The sequence below is a fragment of the Ostrea edulis genome, chromosome 10 (genome assembly GCF_947568905.1).
Source record: "Ostrea edulis chromosome 10, xbOstEdul1.1, whole genome shotgun sequence".
Lineage (NCBI taxonomy): Eukaryota > Metazoa > Mollusca > Bivalvia > Ostreida > Ostreidae > Ostrea > Ostrea edulis.
Window position 1 is genome coordinate 24,844,683 of NC_079173.1, and position 19,369 is coordinate 24,864,051.

Here is a 19,369-nt window from a genome sequence, read left to right on the forward strand (position 1 = left end):
CTCTCTCTCTCTCTCTCTCTCTCTCTCTCATAAACAGAAAATGTTAAATTGGGTATAGTATACAATAAACATTCTGTATATTGTTGACATTCATACACTGCCATTGTAAATGCAGAATTACTTTAGTTTAAAATTTTGAAACAAAATTAAGCAGAGCATCCATTCCTGCTGAAAGGCTTGACTTCTATATTTTTGTTAAACATATTTCCATTGACAATTTCGATTCCTGTGATTTCTGAGGCTTTTACTGTGATAGGTATTTTTGGAAAGGTATAGGTGGAACATTTTTCTTCACCACACACGACAGCTGTGTAATATGAGAATCTCTAGCTGGAAAATGAATTAACACCAAAATATAATACATGTATTCATTTAAGAACTTCTTTTCTCAACTGAACAATCAATTTAGATATTGGGCAGGTAGTAAAAAGTAACAAACTTAATCCTGTTGATTCCAAGTCAAAAAATACAAGAGGAAAATGTTGCTGGCTGGAGTGCTGTTTGACAGTTGGCTCTGGTACCATTGTCATATCAGTCTCATCAAATACAATCTCACACTTGAAATTTTCTCCTTCTCTCTTCTCGATCACAACTGTTGATTGCTTCCTAAAATTTTGATAGTCATCATTATCTAGATTTAATGAAATGTTGTGACGAGAAGTCTACATTTTTAATAAAGGAAATGTATCAAGTTTTTTTTTTTCATTTGGAAATTAACTCTTCTGCCAGTTTTCCACTGTGAATTTACCCTAGGGTTTTCATATATACCTTGTGAAAAATGCAGTTCAATAATTCAAACATGCATAGAATGTTTTTAATTTTTTTTCTCAATTTATAATCAAGCATTTTGGTTTAAAAAAAGGTCGTTTGTCGTGACATAGACAAAGGTCAAATAGTATTCGACTTAACCCGCTGCTTTCAATGTGAGGTCAAATAATTTCCTTGATATTTCAAACGCTTACTTCTCCTAGGCACCTGACCCCACCTCCGGTGTGTCCAGGGGTCCGTGTTTGCCCAACTCTCTATTTTGTATTGCTTGTAGGAGTTATGAGATTGATCACTGTTCGTTATCTTCACCTTTCATAGTGTTGTGCACTAAACAAGATTCGCAAAGGTATGTAAAGAAACTTCAAATAATTTCTAGTTCCAGCGAATGTAAGGAAATTACAAAGCATTGCTAGTTCCGTTTAATGTAAGGAATCTACAATTCATTTCGAGTTCCGGTTAATATAAGACAACTACAATTCATAACTAGTTCCGGTTAATGCAAGGAACAGTGATCAATCTCATAATCCCTATCTATTTAATGTAAAACTTATACGGTACCAATTTTGATGCACCAGATGCGCGTTTCCACTAACAAACTGAATCTGCACTAAGTCAGGAAGCTTTCATGTAAGATTGAACTTTTCTGACTATTGTCTTTGAGAAGAAATGTTTTAAAGATTTCCCTATATTAGATGTAAATGTACGTATTATATACAAATAGTAACCTTTGTGTTACAAAGTATATGATATATTATAGGATTTCTTTTACTTAGAGGGCCATATTTTCTGTGGATTGTTTTCTGTACAATTGTATGTTACTCATTTTACAGAAACAATACATTTTCCTTCGATCAATTATTCCTATATGGCTACATGTAATTTATTTTACAGCGACAATTATATATGTTGTTCTCTAAGTACTACTTCTAAATTATTCTAAGATTCGGTCTGGAACAAATCAGTGTTGCTTATTTTAGCCATGTGACCATCAACGATGTGTTGACACAAAGGAGAAACAACGCTTGATCTGAATTTTATTAAACTTTCCGGCTTTGCAAGGGAACTGAACTACTACTATTCTGATCTACAAGTATTTAACAAACGAGTTCTGCTTTTTCGTGATTTTTTTTTTTTTTTTTTTTTTTTTTTTTGGAATGCTGCAGGGTATTCTCCTCCTGTGTCAGTGTCGCCCAGTTTGTTGAATTGCGATTGCTGCTCGTCGAGTCTAACTACAAAATCACTCAGGTGTGACAATCACATTTGGGTAAATACGGGTAGAATAAAATAGGCTATCTGAACGAAAGATGGTGGGTAAGATGACAAATGTGTATATATTTCAGAATTCATGTCAGCTTTAAGGCATTCAAGACGGGAGATAATTGTTCCTTCATAAAGTAAAAGGTTATTCTGGTAAACTTTTAAGAACAAAACATCCGCATCCGGGAAGGCATTACCAGCCTTAGCCATACATAGGTCAGTAAGTGAGATGCTTCATACCAATACGCAAGTTCCGAGTTACCCAAAAGTATTTCCCTTTGGCGAACTCTTTCGCATTTGATGACGTATGGTGGGTACACAATGTATACATTATATCGTAGACTGGCATTGTACATAACGATTACGTACGATTAATGTAATAAAAGCGTAACTTTTGTTTATATCAATCACTGGTATGCATATTCTGGCCATATCAAGCATAATTTGTTTGAATAAGATCATCAAATTGGCTATTAAATCATTATTCGTTTCCTCTTCTACATGAGTGACGCTTTTATCAAAGAAAGATGGCAATTAACAATATTTGTTTGAGCCATTTTGTTATCCAATACTCATAAACTCACTAAAGTTGCCTTTTCCCTGAGATAGGATGGTCTCAGAAACTCTGGATAACATCTTTTAAGAAATAATACAACGATAGTAATTAGCAAATGTACCCACTGTCATCATATTTTACGTCATAATTTACGGAAGAGTTCGACAAAGGGAAATAACTCTTGGGGAACTCGGAACTTCCGTATTAGTCCTTTGTCTAAAATTGCTATTTGGTTTTAAATACAAATTACTCTGTTTACCTGATCAAAATTACAGGGCCGAAGATGGGTGTAACGGGTCAACAGGGAATGCTTGCTCCTATTAGACACATGATACCACCTCTGGTATGTCCAAGGGGCCGTGTCTTTACGCCACTCTCTCATTCTGTTGACATGAACTAATAAATACGTATACCTTTCTCATCTTATCCGCCATATTTCTCTCAGGTAGCCTAATTTACTCTACCCGTGTATACCCCAAATGTGATTGTCACACCTGAGTGATTTTTCTAGGTGAACTCGACCAGTGCATATGCATAATATGTAATGCACATGGCATATTCGCCAAAAACAAAAAAAAACAAACGTGTCAAATACGGACGTCTACTCAGCAGGTATCGGAGATGTGCACTTACCGAAAATATAAGATTCTCTTTATTCTGATAAATCCACGAACCAAAATGATAAACTCCATTTGTATCTCGTTAGAACTTTACAACACGTTATCATTCCATTATACAGACTGTGACACACTTCAGGTGGAAGTATATAAACACTGCTCAGATTGTCATGCAAGTAAACGAATAATTCCTGGCTTTTAGGTTCTTTATATACTTCCACCACCACCACCACCACGCAATTACCGGTCGCATTGCTCAATGGTAGAGCGTTTGCTTCCTAACCGGAAGCTCATGAATTCGAATCCTCCTCATGCCATCGCCAACCTAAGACGTAAACATTGGTTGTGATTGGCCCTCCAAATGCACTGCATTTACGGGTCTTTCGGAAGGCCCTATGGCGGTAGGCGTTTGCACGCTAAAGAGCCCTCGCTACTAGGGGGTAATAACCATTAATCATAGTACTTCATCCACAAGTGGTGTATAATAAGGGTGAAAATTGTGAAATAACCAGCCAACTACTACCATTCATACTTTCGTTAACATCGCACACACTCTACCTACACGTTCGTTAACACCACATACCACAACCCTTATTTTCATTAACACCACATACCACCATTTATACACCACGTACCACCATTCACATTTCCATAAACACCATTTACACACAGCTAATGGCACATCGGATGCTAACACATGTGTTTTAACACCGGTTTTTTGTTTTTGTTTTTGTTTTTACACCAATCACACCACTACCTATACAGGTTAGAGAATTGATAGTTTTACATATCAATATCAACGAAAGAGGTAGATCTACCGTTATTAGTTTGCATGTACATTGTATCACCATCATACTACCACGCACATTTCCATTAATACCACCATACTACCACTCACATTTCCATTAACACCACTCATACACCACATACCACCACTTACCACCACTTGTACACCACTACTGACACATCAGATGTCATCACTTACATCTTCTTTAACATTACTCACATCACTACCTATACAGGTCTGAGAATTGATAGTTTAACATATCAATATCAACGAAAGAGATAGATATACCGTTGTTAGTTTGCATGTATTACCATCATACTACCACGTACATTTCCATTAACACCACCATACTACCACTCACATTTCCATTAACACCACATATCACCACCCATACACCACTCAAACACCACCTATACACCCCATACCACCACCTGTACACCACTACTGCCACACCAGATGCCATCACTTACATCTTCTTTAACATTACTCACAACACTATCTATATAGTTTTGCATTTCTTAGCATGACAGATTGATCTACCGTTTTTAGTTTGCATATATCACCACCATACTATCACTCACATTTCCATTAACACCACATACCACCACCTATACACCACATACCACCACCTATTCACCACTTACACACCACCTATACACCCCATACCACCAACTGTACACCACTACTGGCACACCAGATACCATCACTTACATCTTCTTTAACATAACTCACATCACTACCCATATAGGTCCAAAGTTATGCATTTCTTTGCATAACAATATTGATGAAAGAGATCGATCTACCGTTATTAGTTTGCGTGTGTCACCACCATACTAACACCCACATTTTATTAACACCACATACCACCACTTGTACACCACACACTACCACTTATACGGTAAATAACACCTACTCCCCACTATTGCCACACCAGTTCCCATGACTTAGGGTTTCTTTAACACTACTCACACTATCACCTATGTAGGTCCTTAATTTTGCATTTCTTTCCATAATATTAATTAGAGATTGATTTAGCGTTATTAGTTTGCATGTTTCACCACCATAACACCACTCAAATTTTCGTTAACATCATATACCACCAATTATGTACCACATACCACCCCTCACATTCTCATGAACACGACTACTGGCACCGCAGTTGCCACCACTCATATTTACTTTAACAAGGATCCGTGTTTACCCTACTCTCAATTGTGTAATCATTATAAGATTGTTCATTATCTTCACTTTTTCATGAACAATTATGAGACTTCCTATATTTAAAAAAAGAAGAAGATAATTGATATAGTAAAAACCCAGATCTATAGAGAGAGCAAGTGCTCCGATAAAAGGAAGTTTAAAATGCATCTAATGCAGGATACTCTTTTTCATTTTCAAGAGTATGTTAGACATAATCAGATGGGGAAAGGGGGGTTTCTTTAGGTGTCAGAAGTTTGGCCTAACCCTTCCTTTGGTAACAGGAATATAAATATATACACTTTATACACCACCATACACCGTATATCGTTACCCCTTTACACACTGCTCGCAATAATTATGTAAATTAGATTTCCTTACATAACGTAGTGATGATCGGGAGAAAATAGAGGGGCGATTTCAAGGTCACAATATGAATTATGACCTTCGCGCAAATATAAAAATGTTGAGCGATTTGATACGAAATTGAAATAATATATTATTTGACAAGAATTTTTTTTTCACGTATACGGCTTATCACTTGATAACACCTGTCAATATAACGACAACATATAGACATGAATTGTAAGATGTACGTCGTGACGTACTTTTTCGTTGTAATCTCATAGGGTGCGAAGTGCACAGATAGTTGTTTTCATAACTATAAAACTGTTCTGCTATATCCATAATAGAGTTTAGGTCCAAAGTACTTCTAGAGTAAAAATGAATTATATTTAAATATTTAGCGTAAAACTATATGGGATCCGGGTTCGAATAAGTCCCCACTTCCCCTTGCTTGTCGTAAGAGGCGACTAAATGGGGCGGTCTTTCGGTTGAGATCGCAAAAACCGAGGTCCCGTGTCACAGCAGGTGTGGCACGATAGAGATCCCTCCCTGCTCAAAGGCCGTAAGCGCCGAGCATAGGCCTAAATTTTGAAGTCCTTCACGGGCAGTAATGACGTCTCCTTATGAGTGAAACATTCTCCAGTTCAACAATAAAAAATCAATCAATCACATAAGATTCAATACAAAATAAAGGCCTAATGCAGAAAGATCTGACTCAAACCACACAATTTAGTGAACATATGCATAAACTCTTTGCATGTTATATAGAACTACCGAATTGCTGAGCTCATTGTTTACAAAACAAAGTCAAAGCGATTTTCAGAAAATAACCGCGTTTCCGAGAAATGAAAACGAAAGTGCTGTGTTTCTAGGGACTTTATAAATTGTTGATTTGATAAATGTGTGTTCATTTAATAAATGTGTAAACTTTCAACCACTGTTCTTCTTTAGTGGGAGCCCATTTCTGCTATTCCGTAAGTCGTTAGGTATTCGCTCAGACATGGTGATGAAAGTGAAAACGCGAATTGTGTATTGCGTTTATATACTTATTGTGACGTCATAGAAAAGCAGGTTTTTCTACAACGTCAATAACACTCTAAATTAATTAAATTGTTTATTTAATAAACATGTCAACTTAAAACCTTGTGTTATTCTTTAGATTTAATACACAGGAATACATAGAAATACACAGGATTTCACAGGATTTTATACCGATTTTCAGAAAAATACCTCCAGGTTCCTTTTCCAGGAACTCAAAGCGAAAGTACCGCATGCTAAAATTAGACCAGCGGCCATAGGCCAGCCTATTCACCCGACACCCGGCCTACAACCCCTGCTGGGGTGCACCAGTTGACCCCGTCCTAGATATTGAACCACTCCGTTAACCCCGACACCGCTTGACCAATCAAAAGCCGCCCTTGCTTGACCTCATTTGCATAAAAAGTGCACTCAGTTGACCCACCTATCGGGAGGCGTTATACTACTCATGTACAAAACGGAGAATTTGTAATATTTCGTTTATAAAGATCATAATTAAGTATACAGTTGTATCTTAGCTTTGTATGAATAATGTTGATATATCGTTTTCCAAAAGAGTAATATGATGGTGGTCTTGTAATGTCCGTTATATATTTGCGGAATGAATTGATTGAGATGGCTTCTCTGGCTTCTACAGTAATAATAAATTCCACTGTTTTACAGTCAGGTACAAATGATTTTTTGAATAACTCTAATCGTAAAACTTATCATTGTTTCTAGTATTATAAAAGGATATATTTTCATGTTTATGTGGAATAATTTCATTTAAATAATCAGGGGCGCTACCATTGCAAATTTTAAACATGGTAGTCATTTTTGCAATATAACGTCTACTTTTTAAAGTTTGCCAGCCTGTTTTTAAATAAAGGGATTCTCTAGATGCAAAAATAGGAAGACCAGTAACAATTCTAGCTGCACGTAATTGTACTTTTTTAAGCTTATCAGTATCGTGAACAGAACAGCCATCCCAAACAATTGAAGCATATTCAAGAGTAGGTCAAATAAAAGCTATATACAATTTTGACATATGTTTTCTACCAATTTTGAACTTAAGCCTTTTTAAAAGCCCTAATTTTTTAAAAGATTTATCAACTATGGAATCAATGTATAAAGACCAACTGAGGTTATGTGACAATAATAAGCCTAGATGACGATGGACTGGAACACACTCCAATCTATCACCTTGGAAAAATAATTTCGGTAAAATAGAGTTATCTTTTTTCGAAAAATAAACAGCTTTAGTCTTGGATGGATTGAATTTGAGTAGCCACTTATTTGACCATTTTTCTAGTATATGTAAATCATAATTAAGCTTGTATTCAATTTCTAGCATATTATATGAGGACTGCTGGGGTGAGTTGTCATCAGCAAATAATCTACACATTGATAGCAAACTTAGCACAAAGTACAAATGTATATCAAATGATATACAATAATCACAATTTTATAAAAGTGATCCACCGAACTTGTTTATATTTGATAAATGAGAAAAATAAGTTTTAAAACAAATCATCTATATTATTGTTTTAATTGACTTTTATATTGCTTAAACAGTCTGAATAGTATAACTTACCAAAGTTAGGGACTTTAGGTTTGGTGTTTATTACTGAAATGTAATGTTGTAAGCTATAAATCAAAACTTCTTTGGTGCAAACTGATGGCAAAATACCTCCAATTATAACTAAAACTTATTTGCGTCTGAACACTTCAAACCCACTGGACAATATGAAAAAATCCAACCCTGGTCTAAAGTCACATGACTATAAAAGGCGTCAAACGCTCACCAAACTTTTGGCGGGAAAATACTAATTACATCAAATTGGAAATTAAATGAAATTGAAGCTGCTTGCCACCGTTTTGTCATGTGTTTTTAGTAGAAGTTTCTTATTTGATCTTATCAATTATAAAGATTTGTATAGATAGATACACTCGCACAACATTTAAACAGACATTTAGACAACTGCACATTTAAACATACATAATTACATACACACAACAGCACTGACATAGAACACAATTAAATATTATAGGTTACGCTGCCAATGAAATTAATTACAAGTTTATCAACAGAATAAAATAATACAAGTAAGTGTAAATCTTACAAGGACTCCAGTAATATAATATAAAATCAAGTTTATATTTCTCACCATTTCTGGTGTGATCGTAAAGATTGCACTTCAGTAATATCGCATGGGGTAAATGAAAGCGGCGGAAACTTGTCTTTTTACATGAGTGAGGTTAGTATGAATATTAATTACTCGATTCCCCTTGCTTGTCGTAAGAGTCGACTAAATGGGATGAACTTTCTTCATGCACATCATGTTTTAGATTTTAGTAATTTTACTTCACATTATTGATGTTTTGCTAGCATTGTTTTGATATTATCTGTCTTAATGCTATTATAATTTCCTTTTACTACGTTTATAACATGCTGTATCATTTTTATTGTTTGCAGCGCTTTAGAGTGCTTATTTATAGTCATATAGGGTGCTACATGTATATAAATAAATATTATTATTATGAGACTGCAAAAAACGAGGTCCCGTGTCACAGCAGGTGTGGTACGATAAAGATCCCATCCTGCTCAAAGTCCGTAAGCGCCGAGCATAAGCCTAAATTTGCAGCCCTTCACCGGCAATGGTTACGTCTCCATATGAGTGAAATATTCTCGAGAGGGAAGTTAAACAAGAAGAAGGCTGCAAAACAGCAGAGGGAGTTAAAGCAGACCGGGGGAAACTGTTATCGGTATTATTGGGGATAAAAGTGATCTGAGACATATCTTAGTCCTAAGATAGATTCATGAGCATCCCCCCACCCCTAGTTCTTTCTAATTCTCCTTTCAAATTGTAATTTTCCACGTTTAGAGAATTCAGTATTTTGTAGTTGCATAATTCGTCAAGTAGTTGTAGAATGTGCTTTTATCAATAACTAATGATGAATGATTTAGTTTATTTCTTAACTTTATTATTTGCCCATTCATGCCAATTTTCCTGTGTGTCAGTATCATAAAGGCTATCATCTTCCGATTTAGCAGCCATAAGTATTGGATTTTTTATTCTATTTTCATCATCATGGCTAAATTTGAAATTTTCTTCTGTACACCCAAAATGTTAAGTACTGTATTTTTTAAGGGTAAATACGAATGTCCTGTTTTTGTAGGCCATGTGTAACGGTCGAGTCACACAGACAACTTTTGTAGGCAGAGAATTCTGGTGTGCGGTCCAGAAAAACTAATTCAAAGAGAATAAAACTTTCTAAGCTGTTTTGGAATATTTAGGCACCATGGGGCGTGGGACGATGATCGGTGCATCAACTGTACATAGCCAGAAAATCTACCGCAATACACAGGAACTCCCGTCGGAAACCGTATGTCTGTATGACAGTCATACATAGTCGGATACTGGTTATCCGACGAACAAAAGGCAGTCAAATGGATACAAGAAAACGTTGAATAAAGAACATTCTGCCTAACGTTCTCATTTATATAAAATAGGTTTATCGAGCTTTAATTTTTTTTACGTTTGATTCATTAGATTTAATTATCAACGTTTCGATTAACCTGCACAAGAAAAATCACTACCATGAATTTTTCAATCATACAAATATGTACAGGTACTGCAGGTAACACAGATAAAATTCCGTGTATTTGGGACGGTATATACAAGCTAACAGGGTTTCCCTGGGCTCGGGGCTTCACACCTGCCTAAAATTAGCTCCGCCCCTAACTTAACTTACCCGAGGAAAACCGACCGGTTGAAAACCTCGGCCTTTAATGTTAATATTCAAGTCAGAAACCTAATTTTCCAATTTTCAGAACCATATAAAATGATAGGTTCAATAAAAGCAGAATAAAATTTTAAAAGATCTTTTGCCTTTTTTGTATAGTTTGTCAAAAAATCTTCAAAAATAAAAAAATAACTTCGCCCATTCTTCAAAATCTTAAATCGGAACAGGGGTGTGAAGGGGACTCGTTAGCTACAACTCCCTAACTTCCCCCAGGAGGGGGGGGGGGTCATCCTTTGATACTTGGGTTCAATTCATATCATACACAGGGGGCTAAGCCCGTTTTGGGCCCGAACTCTGTGATACCATGAATGTATATATATATTTATGGTATGGCACAGAGTTCGGGCCCAAAACGGGCTTAGCCCCTGTGATACCTTGCAAGATTACATTGTGCTACTTTTGTCAATACTAGCGGAAAGGCCAGTCACCCTGCAATATATCTATTGGAATATGAAAATAACAGATAGTGATCTTTGTCAAAAAAGGGGGAGCTCTCTCTCTCTCTCTTTAATATCGCTCCGCCATTTTCTTTGGACATTTTCTAACAGAAAGAGGTGGGGGGGGGTCTGATAATGCAATTTTCAACATATAACGTTATATCTATTTATCTTTAATTTATTTCGCTTGTATATATAGACCAAAAGATCAGAAGAGCTTTATGTGACATCTTGTGATTTTTTTTATATTCTAAATAACTGATTTAAAGAAGAAAACATTTCGAGGAAAGCGAACTTGTTTTGGAAATCGTCTCCAATGACAGGCCTGCCTTGAAGGACTCCAAAGCCAAAATGTATGTCAAAATCCATCCTTAAATTAGGGAAAATATAATGCTGTTGCAACTTTGAAGGTTAATTCAAACATTATAGATAACAAATTATACATGTATAGGATGACAATTTCATGAATGTACAGCAAAACAAACTAAAGAAACGTGATTTTATCCCAAAAATTGTTCTCCCCTTTAGGTCTTTTCTTTTGACACCCTGATTTTTTTGCAAATGATATTTTATTGGGATTGGGCAGCAGGTACGACCTATTTAAGCCCTCTCCCTACAGCACGGTCTCTGTAGTTCTAAGCGGAACACAAATATAAGAGATATATCAACACACACACACAACTATGGGAATTTGTCAGAAAGTTATCTTTCTTGCCTTAATCTTGCACTCCACATAGAATTCATATTATGTCGGCATTTTCATTCTACTGTTTGTATCTCTTGTTGTAAGTATGATGATTGTGTTTTTTAAAATAAGGTGACTGTATTTTTTCCCGCCTTTTGCGACCCAATTTAACTCTGATTGCACAAACCTACCTTCTGCAATCTCTCTCTCTCTCTCTCTCTCTCTCTCTCTCTAACTGTGTTTTTCTTACATATTAATTACATTTGAATCCATTGGATCTATTTTCTCACTTTCTTCCTTTATTGAACGGTGAATACGTTGTTTTGTTTCAAGATTTTTTTGTAGCGAAAAATACATTGAAAAGGATTTAACTATCGTTGTAATTTTTTCTCACTTAAATTGTGACATGTCGCTTATTCCGTCCTCCTTTTCTGTATAAATGAATCTGTTAAGTGTTTAGAACTTTTGTCATTACCGTTTCGTTGTGAACAGCGTCTATCGTCTTATCAAATAGTGTTAAACTCTCCCGCTAGAATTATATATTTGATCATTTAGCGTATATTGATATATCCACTTTTGTAGTCTTTATTAAAAAATATTCTGACTATGAATATATATATATATATATATATATATATATATATATATATATATATATATATCATTTCGTTAATTTGAGTTTTCACTAAGCTTCCCCTACCATCTTGTTGTGATTTGTGATTTATGAACATTAAATACCTTAAATAAAAGAGTTTTTGATACTCATCTACTAATCGAATCTGTAAAACTATGCAGAGAACCAGCCATCTCCAATCATATTGGAATAGATTTTCCTCACAAAAATGAGTTTCTTTTAACATTACTACATGTATATATCCATATTGCAGTCATTTAACCATTGATATAAAGTGGGGTTTTTTTTTTTACGCAATGAGTGTAATACATTTAAATTTATCTATTATAAAGTGCAGAACATACTACTAAACTAATAGTGATCTGTGGAATCAGTGGCAGTGCTAAACTAATAATGATCTTGTACAACAAGGTGTTGCCTGCTGTTTTCATTAGTTAAGTCAATCTGCCATAAACTCCGGTCTAGTTGAACACATAGAATGTTGTCGCCGACAATTGCTGAGACTGCCTCCATCTTCCCATGCTTGGATTTGGATGCCTTTGTTTTTAACAAAATCATGGTTTGATATATTAACCATATCGAATGAAATCATATAGATCTGTACTGTCTAATAATCCAAGAATGTAAATGTAAATACAGGCTGGTGTGCCACTAAAGGGGCCAACAATCGTTATGAATTCCGTGGGGATCCGGGTTAGAATAGGTCCTCAGTGCCTCTTGCTTGTCGTAAAAGGCGACTAAATGGGGCGGTCCTTCGGATGAGACCGTAAAAACCGAGGTCCCGTGTCACAGCAGGTGTGGCACGATAAAGATCCCTCCCTGCTCAATGGCCATAAGCGCCGAGCATAATTTTGCAGCCCTTGGCCGGAAATGGTGACGTCTCCATATGAGTGAAATATTCTCGAAAACAACATTCAATCAATCAATGAAACACGTCAGTCAGCATTTGACCCAATGTGTTCAATAGGTTGAATTGACGAACTAGATTGTTATAACAACCATAGAATTTGCGAAATACTGACGTTAAACGAGATTGCTGGAACCCCTTCACTATCAACTTGTTTGTCAATAGCCTGCTTCGATTTAAAAACTGACCATAAGCAGAACAAGCTCTTGCGTATGGAATCAGTTGAGAGACATAAACACCATTTATAGGTGATAATGGAATATTGCTACATAAACATGGGAAGTTGACGATGGAGAAGCTGAAATCATCCCGTTTGTCATTTTGAGTTGTTAGTTTGCCGTTAATATATACTTTCAATACAATAGCAGTATCTAAGTATGAAGCAGAAGTGGAGGACTCTCTGGTGTCTATGTAACCGGGTATCCAGCAATCTGAACAGATGATGAACTCGTGTTAAATATCATGTGATAAAACCGCGTCGTTGGACAAAATGGTCGCCTATTACAGTGTAATTAACATGTTGGGTGAGGATTTGAGTGGCAGCGTTACACGGGCGGCCGTTTATTCCAGTACAGATATATAGGAAAAATCATCAGGGGAATTGAGAGTGGCCGTTGTTTGAGAGTGGCCCCTGATTTCAAGTGGCTGCTAAGACAAGTTTGTCAGTATGACGCTTTAAAGTCCGGGTTCAAGGAACATGATTGTCTACCCCCTAATCCAAAGGAGTTGAAATTAAGATTAATTAATTAATTAATACTAGTATTAAAGTTGATAATCAATTACTAATGGATTCTACTTTGCATCTAAATATATCATTGGCAAAATTACAACGCTTTTTGATATATACGAGTTGAAAATGTAGGCGGGAATCCAGAGTTAGCGTGCGTAGTTCTTTAGGCTTATGGCCTTTGAGGAGGGAGAGATCTTTATCGGGCCTCGGTTTTTGCTGTTTGACATGTTTCATACCAATTGTTAGGCCGTTCTTAATACACTAATTTTGACTATGGATTACTTTGTTCACCTGATCAAGATTTAGGGATCCCGGCGGGTGTGACCAGTTGACAGGAGATGCTGACTCATACTAAGCATATGCTCTCACCTCTGGTATGTCCAGGGGTCCGTGTTTGCCCAACTCTTAATTTTGTACTCCTTATAGGAGTTATGCTGACTTTAAAAGAGACTGTTGAATCTCCTGTAGCTTCAATTTGTTTGTCAGTTGCCTGTCTCCATTTGAAAAACTGATCATACGTAGAACAAGCTCGTACGTATCGACTCAGTTGAGAGATATAACCACCATATGCAGGTGATAATGGAGTACTGCTACATAAATATAGGAAGTTGATGACGGGGAAGCTGAAAGCATCCCGTTTGTCATAAAGTTGAGTTGTTAGTTTGCCGTTAATATTCATTTTCAATAAAATATTTAAGTACAGCGTACGAAGCATATGTGTAGGACTCTGTTGTGTGTTTTATTTCGAGTTTACAAGGATACATCAAATCATCATATGAATGAATATGATTATTGTTTATAGATGGAAAACTTACACGGTACCAATTTTGATGCACAAAATTTTGGAAATCCGAAATAACAATAAACCTGTAAGAACTAAAAGGGAAAACAGAGTGCCAAAGACTAGAGTCAAATTCGTCTAAGGATCAGAGCTATGCATGAGGGAGATCATCCTTAATTTTGAAATGAGTTTCTAACTTTTATCACAGCAATTAAATATACATCCGTATTTTCAAGCTAGTATCGAAGTACTTAGCTACTGGGCTGTAGAGACCCTGGGGGACTAACTGTCCACCAGCAGAGGCCTCGACCCAGGGGTCATAATGAAAAACTTATATAGTATCAATTTGTATGCACCAGATGCGCATTTCGACAATTAATGTCTCTTTAGCGATAAAACGTCGTCGAGACATCTAAATGTAAGATATTTTTTCTACTCATGTAGAAGCGTTTGAATATCCTCTGCTTCATGAGAATATCAAACAGGTCAGCTAACAAAGGAGCACAATTCGTGTCCATGGGAATTCCAACAGATTAGTCGTATCAATATACAAGCATCCATGGGTAGTACAGAAATCATGGCCCGGGGTGTAGGATGGGGCCTCAGTAGGGTGATGAAAGTTTTACACGGTAATATATGGGTGTCGTCTTCTCGAGATCAGCAGGACATGGTTGGTCTTATCAATATATTCTAACGGGAAAAAGAAACTGTGCATTATAAAATTTAGTATAATTTTTCTATATTTATTGTTTAAATTTATAAAATCTAAACAATCAATAAAGGTGACGTTTTTTGACAATATCGGATAGTACCCGACTCAGATGCACGAACTTTTTCCTGATTAGTGAACGCATGTTGTTTATTGAATTGTTCGTACGCACGAGTTTTACTAGCCAATACTGTTTGGAGTAAGAAGTATAAAAGGTTTCTTTGGACACTTTAGTTTTGACAAAGTATACCCTTCTGTCATGCCACGACTCAGCGAAAATCAACGTAATCGTGCTGTTGGGATGCTTCTAGCCGGAATGGCACAAAATATCGTAGCAAGACACTTTGGAGTTCATCGGAACACCATCCAGTCATTTTGGAGACGTTTCCAACAATCTGGTAACACTCGGGATCAACCACGTTCTGGATGTCCTCGTGTGACGTCGCGTCTACAGGACAACCACATTAGACTTGTGCACCCGAGAAATCGTTTCCAGACAGAAAGTTTCACTGCTCGTAACATTCCTGGACTTCGACCAATCAATACAAGAACTGTGCGTAATTGTCTGTGCGAGCACAACATCAGACCAAGACGTCTAGCGGTGCGCCCAACACTGCTTCAACATCATCGTATCACCAGACTAGCGTGGTGCAGACGACATCTGAGATCCAGAATACAGGACTGGGCCAATATTCTGTTCACTGATGAATCCAGATTTCATTTGGATAGCAGTGACGGCCGTTGTAGAGTGTATCGTCGCGTTGGGGAGCGGTACCAGGACGTTTGTGTAGTGCAGTGTCGACAATTCGGTGGAGGTAGCGTTATAGTGTGGGTGGAATAACAGCACGTGTAAGGACCCCTCTACAAAATGTCGAGACGAAATGATTCAGCGCCGTGTGATACCCTTCATACAGAGACAGCAAAATCACATCACTCTGCAGCAAGACAACGCAAGGTCACATGTTGTACGTGTAGTCAGGGACTTTTTTGTTCAATAGAATGTCGATGTCTTGCCTTGGTCAGCTGTTTCCCCCGATTTATCACTGATCGAGCACGTCTCAGATGAAATGGAACGACGTCTACGCCGTTTACCAAATCAGTCAGTGACATTGGCTGATTTAGGCCAGGCTTTAACCAACATCTGGAACAACATCCCTCAAGCATTTTTTAACACTTTAGTGGCATCATTGAGGCGCCGTTGTCAAGCATGCGTGAATGCAAATGATGATCACACGCGTTATTAACTTTGTTAATTCAAGTTCGAATACCAGTGTCTTTCGAGTGTGCTGAAATTGACGTTATTCGACGTCAACATTAATAGATTATGAAATGTTGTAACGAATACATTTGTTAACAGTATTACAAAAAATAAAATTTGTTCATTGTTATTTTTTATTATTTTTTCATATATTAAATAATGCACAGTTTCTTTTTTCCGCTAGTATATATACAAACATCGTCAGGAAATACATTTCCAAATTATTTAAATCATGGCCCTGGAGGGTAAGAGGGGATCAAACATTTACATGGCATTATATGAGGAAATCAATCTGCATGTGATAGATACTTGTGCTCATGCAAAATTAACATTAAATACAGTCAATTATCACCATGTTTCTTGTTTTTTATTTTCATATATATATATATATATATATATATATATATATATATATATATATATATATTGGGATAAATCTCCGATATAATCTTCTAGAGTGCTCGACGTGGCCTCACGGAGCTACATAAATTGACGATCAGATGGAGTTCAATCACATAACATTTATTTCTCTACAGGCTGTTTCGTGAGGGGATGGTTTCCCCTCACTCGTCGGGAGAAAAATGACATCTAACGAAAAACATCCGCGTGGCTGAGAATATGTTACACAGAAACAGATACAGTATATATATATATATATATATATATATATATATATATATATACATAAGTCGTTGTGGCCGAGTGGACTTACGCACTGGTTTGACAATCTTGCTAGGCGGTGGGTGCCGTACGTCGCTGGTTTGACCCCGGGCTGGGGCGAAAATTTTCACTACCTAGTTGTGATTATTTAGTGCTTTATATATATATATATATATATATATATATATATATATATATATGGGGATTGTGTAAGATGATACAGACCATGAACAGTGATAATGTGAATATACAAAAATCAGAGCAATACACAATTTTAAATGCATTATCAGCATAAATATTTTGTATATACAAGCCGGACATTAAACCACATTGACGCTTCTGTAAAATTGCGATCATCAGTATCCTGTTTTCCGTTAGTCACTGCCCAAATTTCACTTCTCCTTTTCAAAGCATGAGTCAAATCCTTTTCAAAGCATGAGTCAAATACAATATAATGCCATTTACTGTCATCGGTTATGATAATGTTTTTGTTGAAGTCACAAATACACGCGATTTCTCGCACCAAAACGCTGCAACCTTCCATAATGACGTCATGAATATTGAAGTTTGAATTTTTAGTATACATTTCCTGCTGTATCTCCCAAATCGAACACATCATACGAAAACTGACTGTAGCTTTCCCCAGGTCAATGTAAAATTCTAATATTACACACTGTTCAATTTGAAGAGCTGACGTTGTTTTTTTTTTCAAGCATTTTTGGGATCGTTTATTTATAACCCAAAACAGGTACTACACTGTAAATACATAAAAAATGACGTCAGTTGTTTTTGGAACGTATTGCTAAATTGTATGTAGTGTTGATCTATTTTATGAAAATTCGACTTGAAGAGCGAAGTTTGCTACTTTTTCCCTTGGGCCGTGCGCACGTCCGCGAACCTTTAAACTCATTTTTTTTTTAAATTATAGTTAAGTGAAACGATTCGAAACCAACTTACTTTGAATCCACTAGGAAATAGCGTGAAGTGAAGTGATGGGAATTTTTCCAAATACACAAAGAGGTAAACGCAGTCATGGGCATCGGTCATATGAAAGACCAACTATACACAATGTCACGCTTGATTCTCTTCTACCTTACACCAATAGACAATTAGATCCACATCATATTGACACAAAACACAAAACGTTAGCTTATTCCATTGAGAGTTTTAGTAAACTTGAAATCGCAGAATTTTCTCCAAATCAATAACATTAAAACCTACATGTATGATTTTTCAACACTATACACGACCATTCCTCACGATACATTAAAGACTAGACTTTTTGACATCATAGACAGTTGCTTCTTCAACAAAAACGGAAAACGGAAATATTCATATCTAGTGATCAGTCATTCAAAAACTTACTTTGTTAAACACCACTCTGATTCCACGCACAAGTACTCTGAAGTTGAAATAAAAAATATCCTAGAGTTCCTCATTGACAATATCTTCGTGGTCTTTGGTGATCAGGTCTTCCAACAGTCTGTTGGAATTCCCATGGGCACGAATTGTGTTCCTTTGTTAGTTGACCTGTTTTTATATTCATATGAAGCAGAATTTATTCAAAAACTTCTACGTGAGAAGAAAAAATCTCTCGCTGTGACCTTCAATTCGACTTTTAGATATATCGATGACGTTTTGTCTATTAACAATGATAGCTTTCATTCATATGTCGATTTGATATATCCCTGTGAGCTCGAAATAAAGGACACCACAGAGTCGTCCACTTGTGCTTCATACTTAGACATTTTATTGAAAGTAGACATTAACGGCAAACTGACAACTCAACTACCGTATATACTTGCCTATAAGTCGGTCCGCCTATAAGTCGATTGTATTTTTTAAGGTTATTTTGTAGGAATTTGCCATTGACCCGCTTATAAGTCGGTACAAATTTTTGTCAGAGTCGGTCGACAATTTCAAGTCAATGCTGTAGTGTGTTTACCTATGTTTCAAAAAATATTTTGAGAAATTAATAATTATAAGGTGCTCAATATCCAAGCCATACCTGTTTGGGGTTTAAACGCAACCCTTGATCTATTATGGGCAATGATCCCTTGTTTACCTTCCTAATTACCAGTACCTGACACTGTGTTTACTTAGTGGCACGCACCTCGCGAAAACTGTTATTGTGGGATTCGGGTATAATTAATTGTATCAACAATTTTAAGAGTCAAGAATGATGATCTAAATTATCTGTTAACAATATTTAATTTT

The 19,369-nt window shown here is 36.3% G+C and overlaps 1 protein-coding gene across 2 annotated transcripts in view; it reads right to left on the minus strand.

Annotated features, from left to right (window-relative positions):
- The window catches only part of LOC130051056 (uncharacterized), a 6,205-nt gene extending 176 nt beyond the window's left edge, over window positions 1–6,029 (minus strand). Inside the window, exons 1-3 of one of the 2 annotated variants that reach the window (XR_008799465.1) lie at window positions 5,791–6,029; window positions 440–606; window positions 1–330 (exon numbers count right to left, since the gene is read on the minus strand). The exon at window positions 1–330 is cut by the window's left edge and continues 176 nt beyond it. Coding sequence is in view for 1 of the 2 variants with exons in the window: in XM_056152336.1 (XP_056008311.1) it covers window positions 245–330; window positions 440–606; window positions 3,215–3,273 (312 nt within the window). In the remaining variant the exon portion in view is untranslated. Of the gene's footprint in view, window positions 331–439; window positions 607–3,214; window positions 3,496–5,790 lie in introns of those variants that run through there. The other variant, XM_056152336.1, reaches the window with a different exon arrangement.
- Between the last annotated feature and the right edge of the window lie 13,340 nt (window positions 6,030–19,369).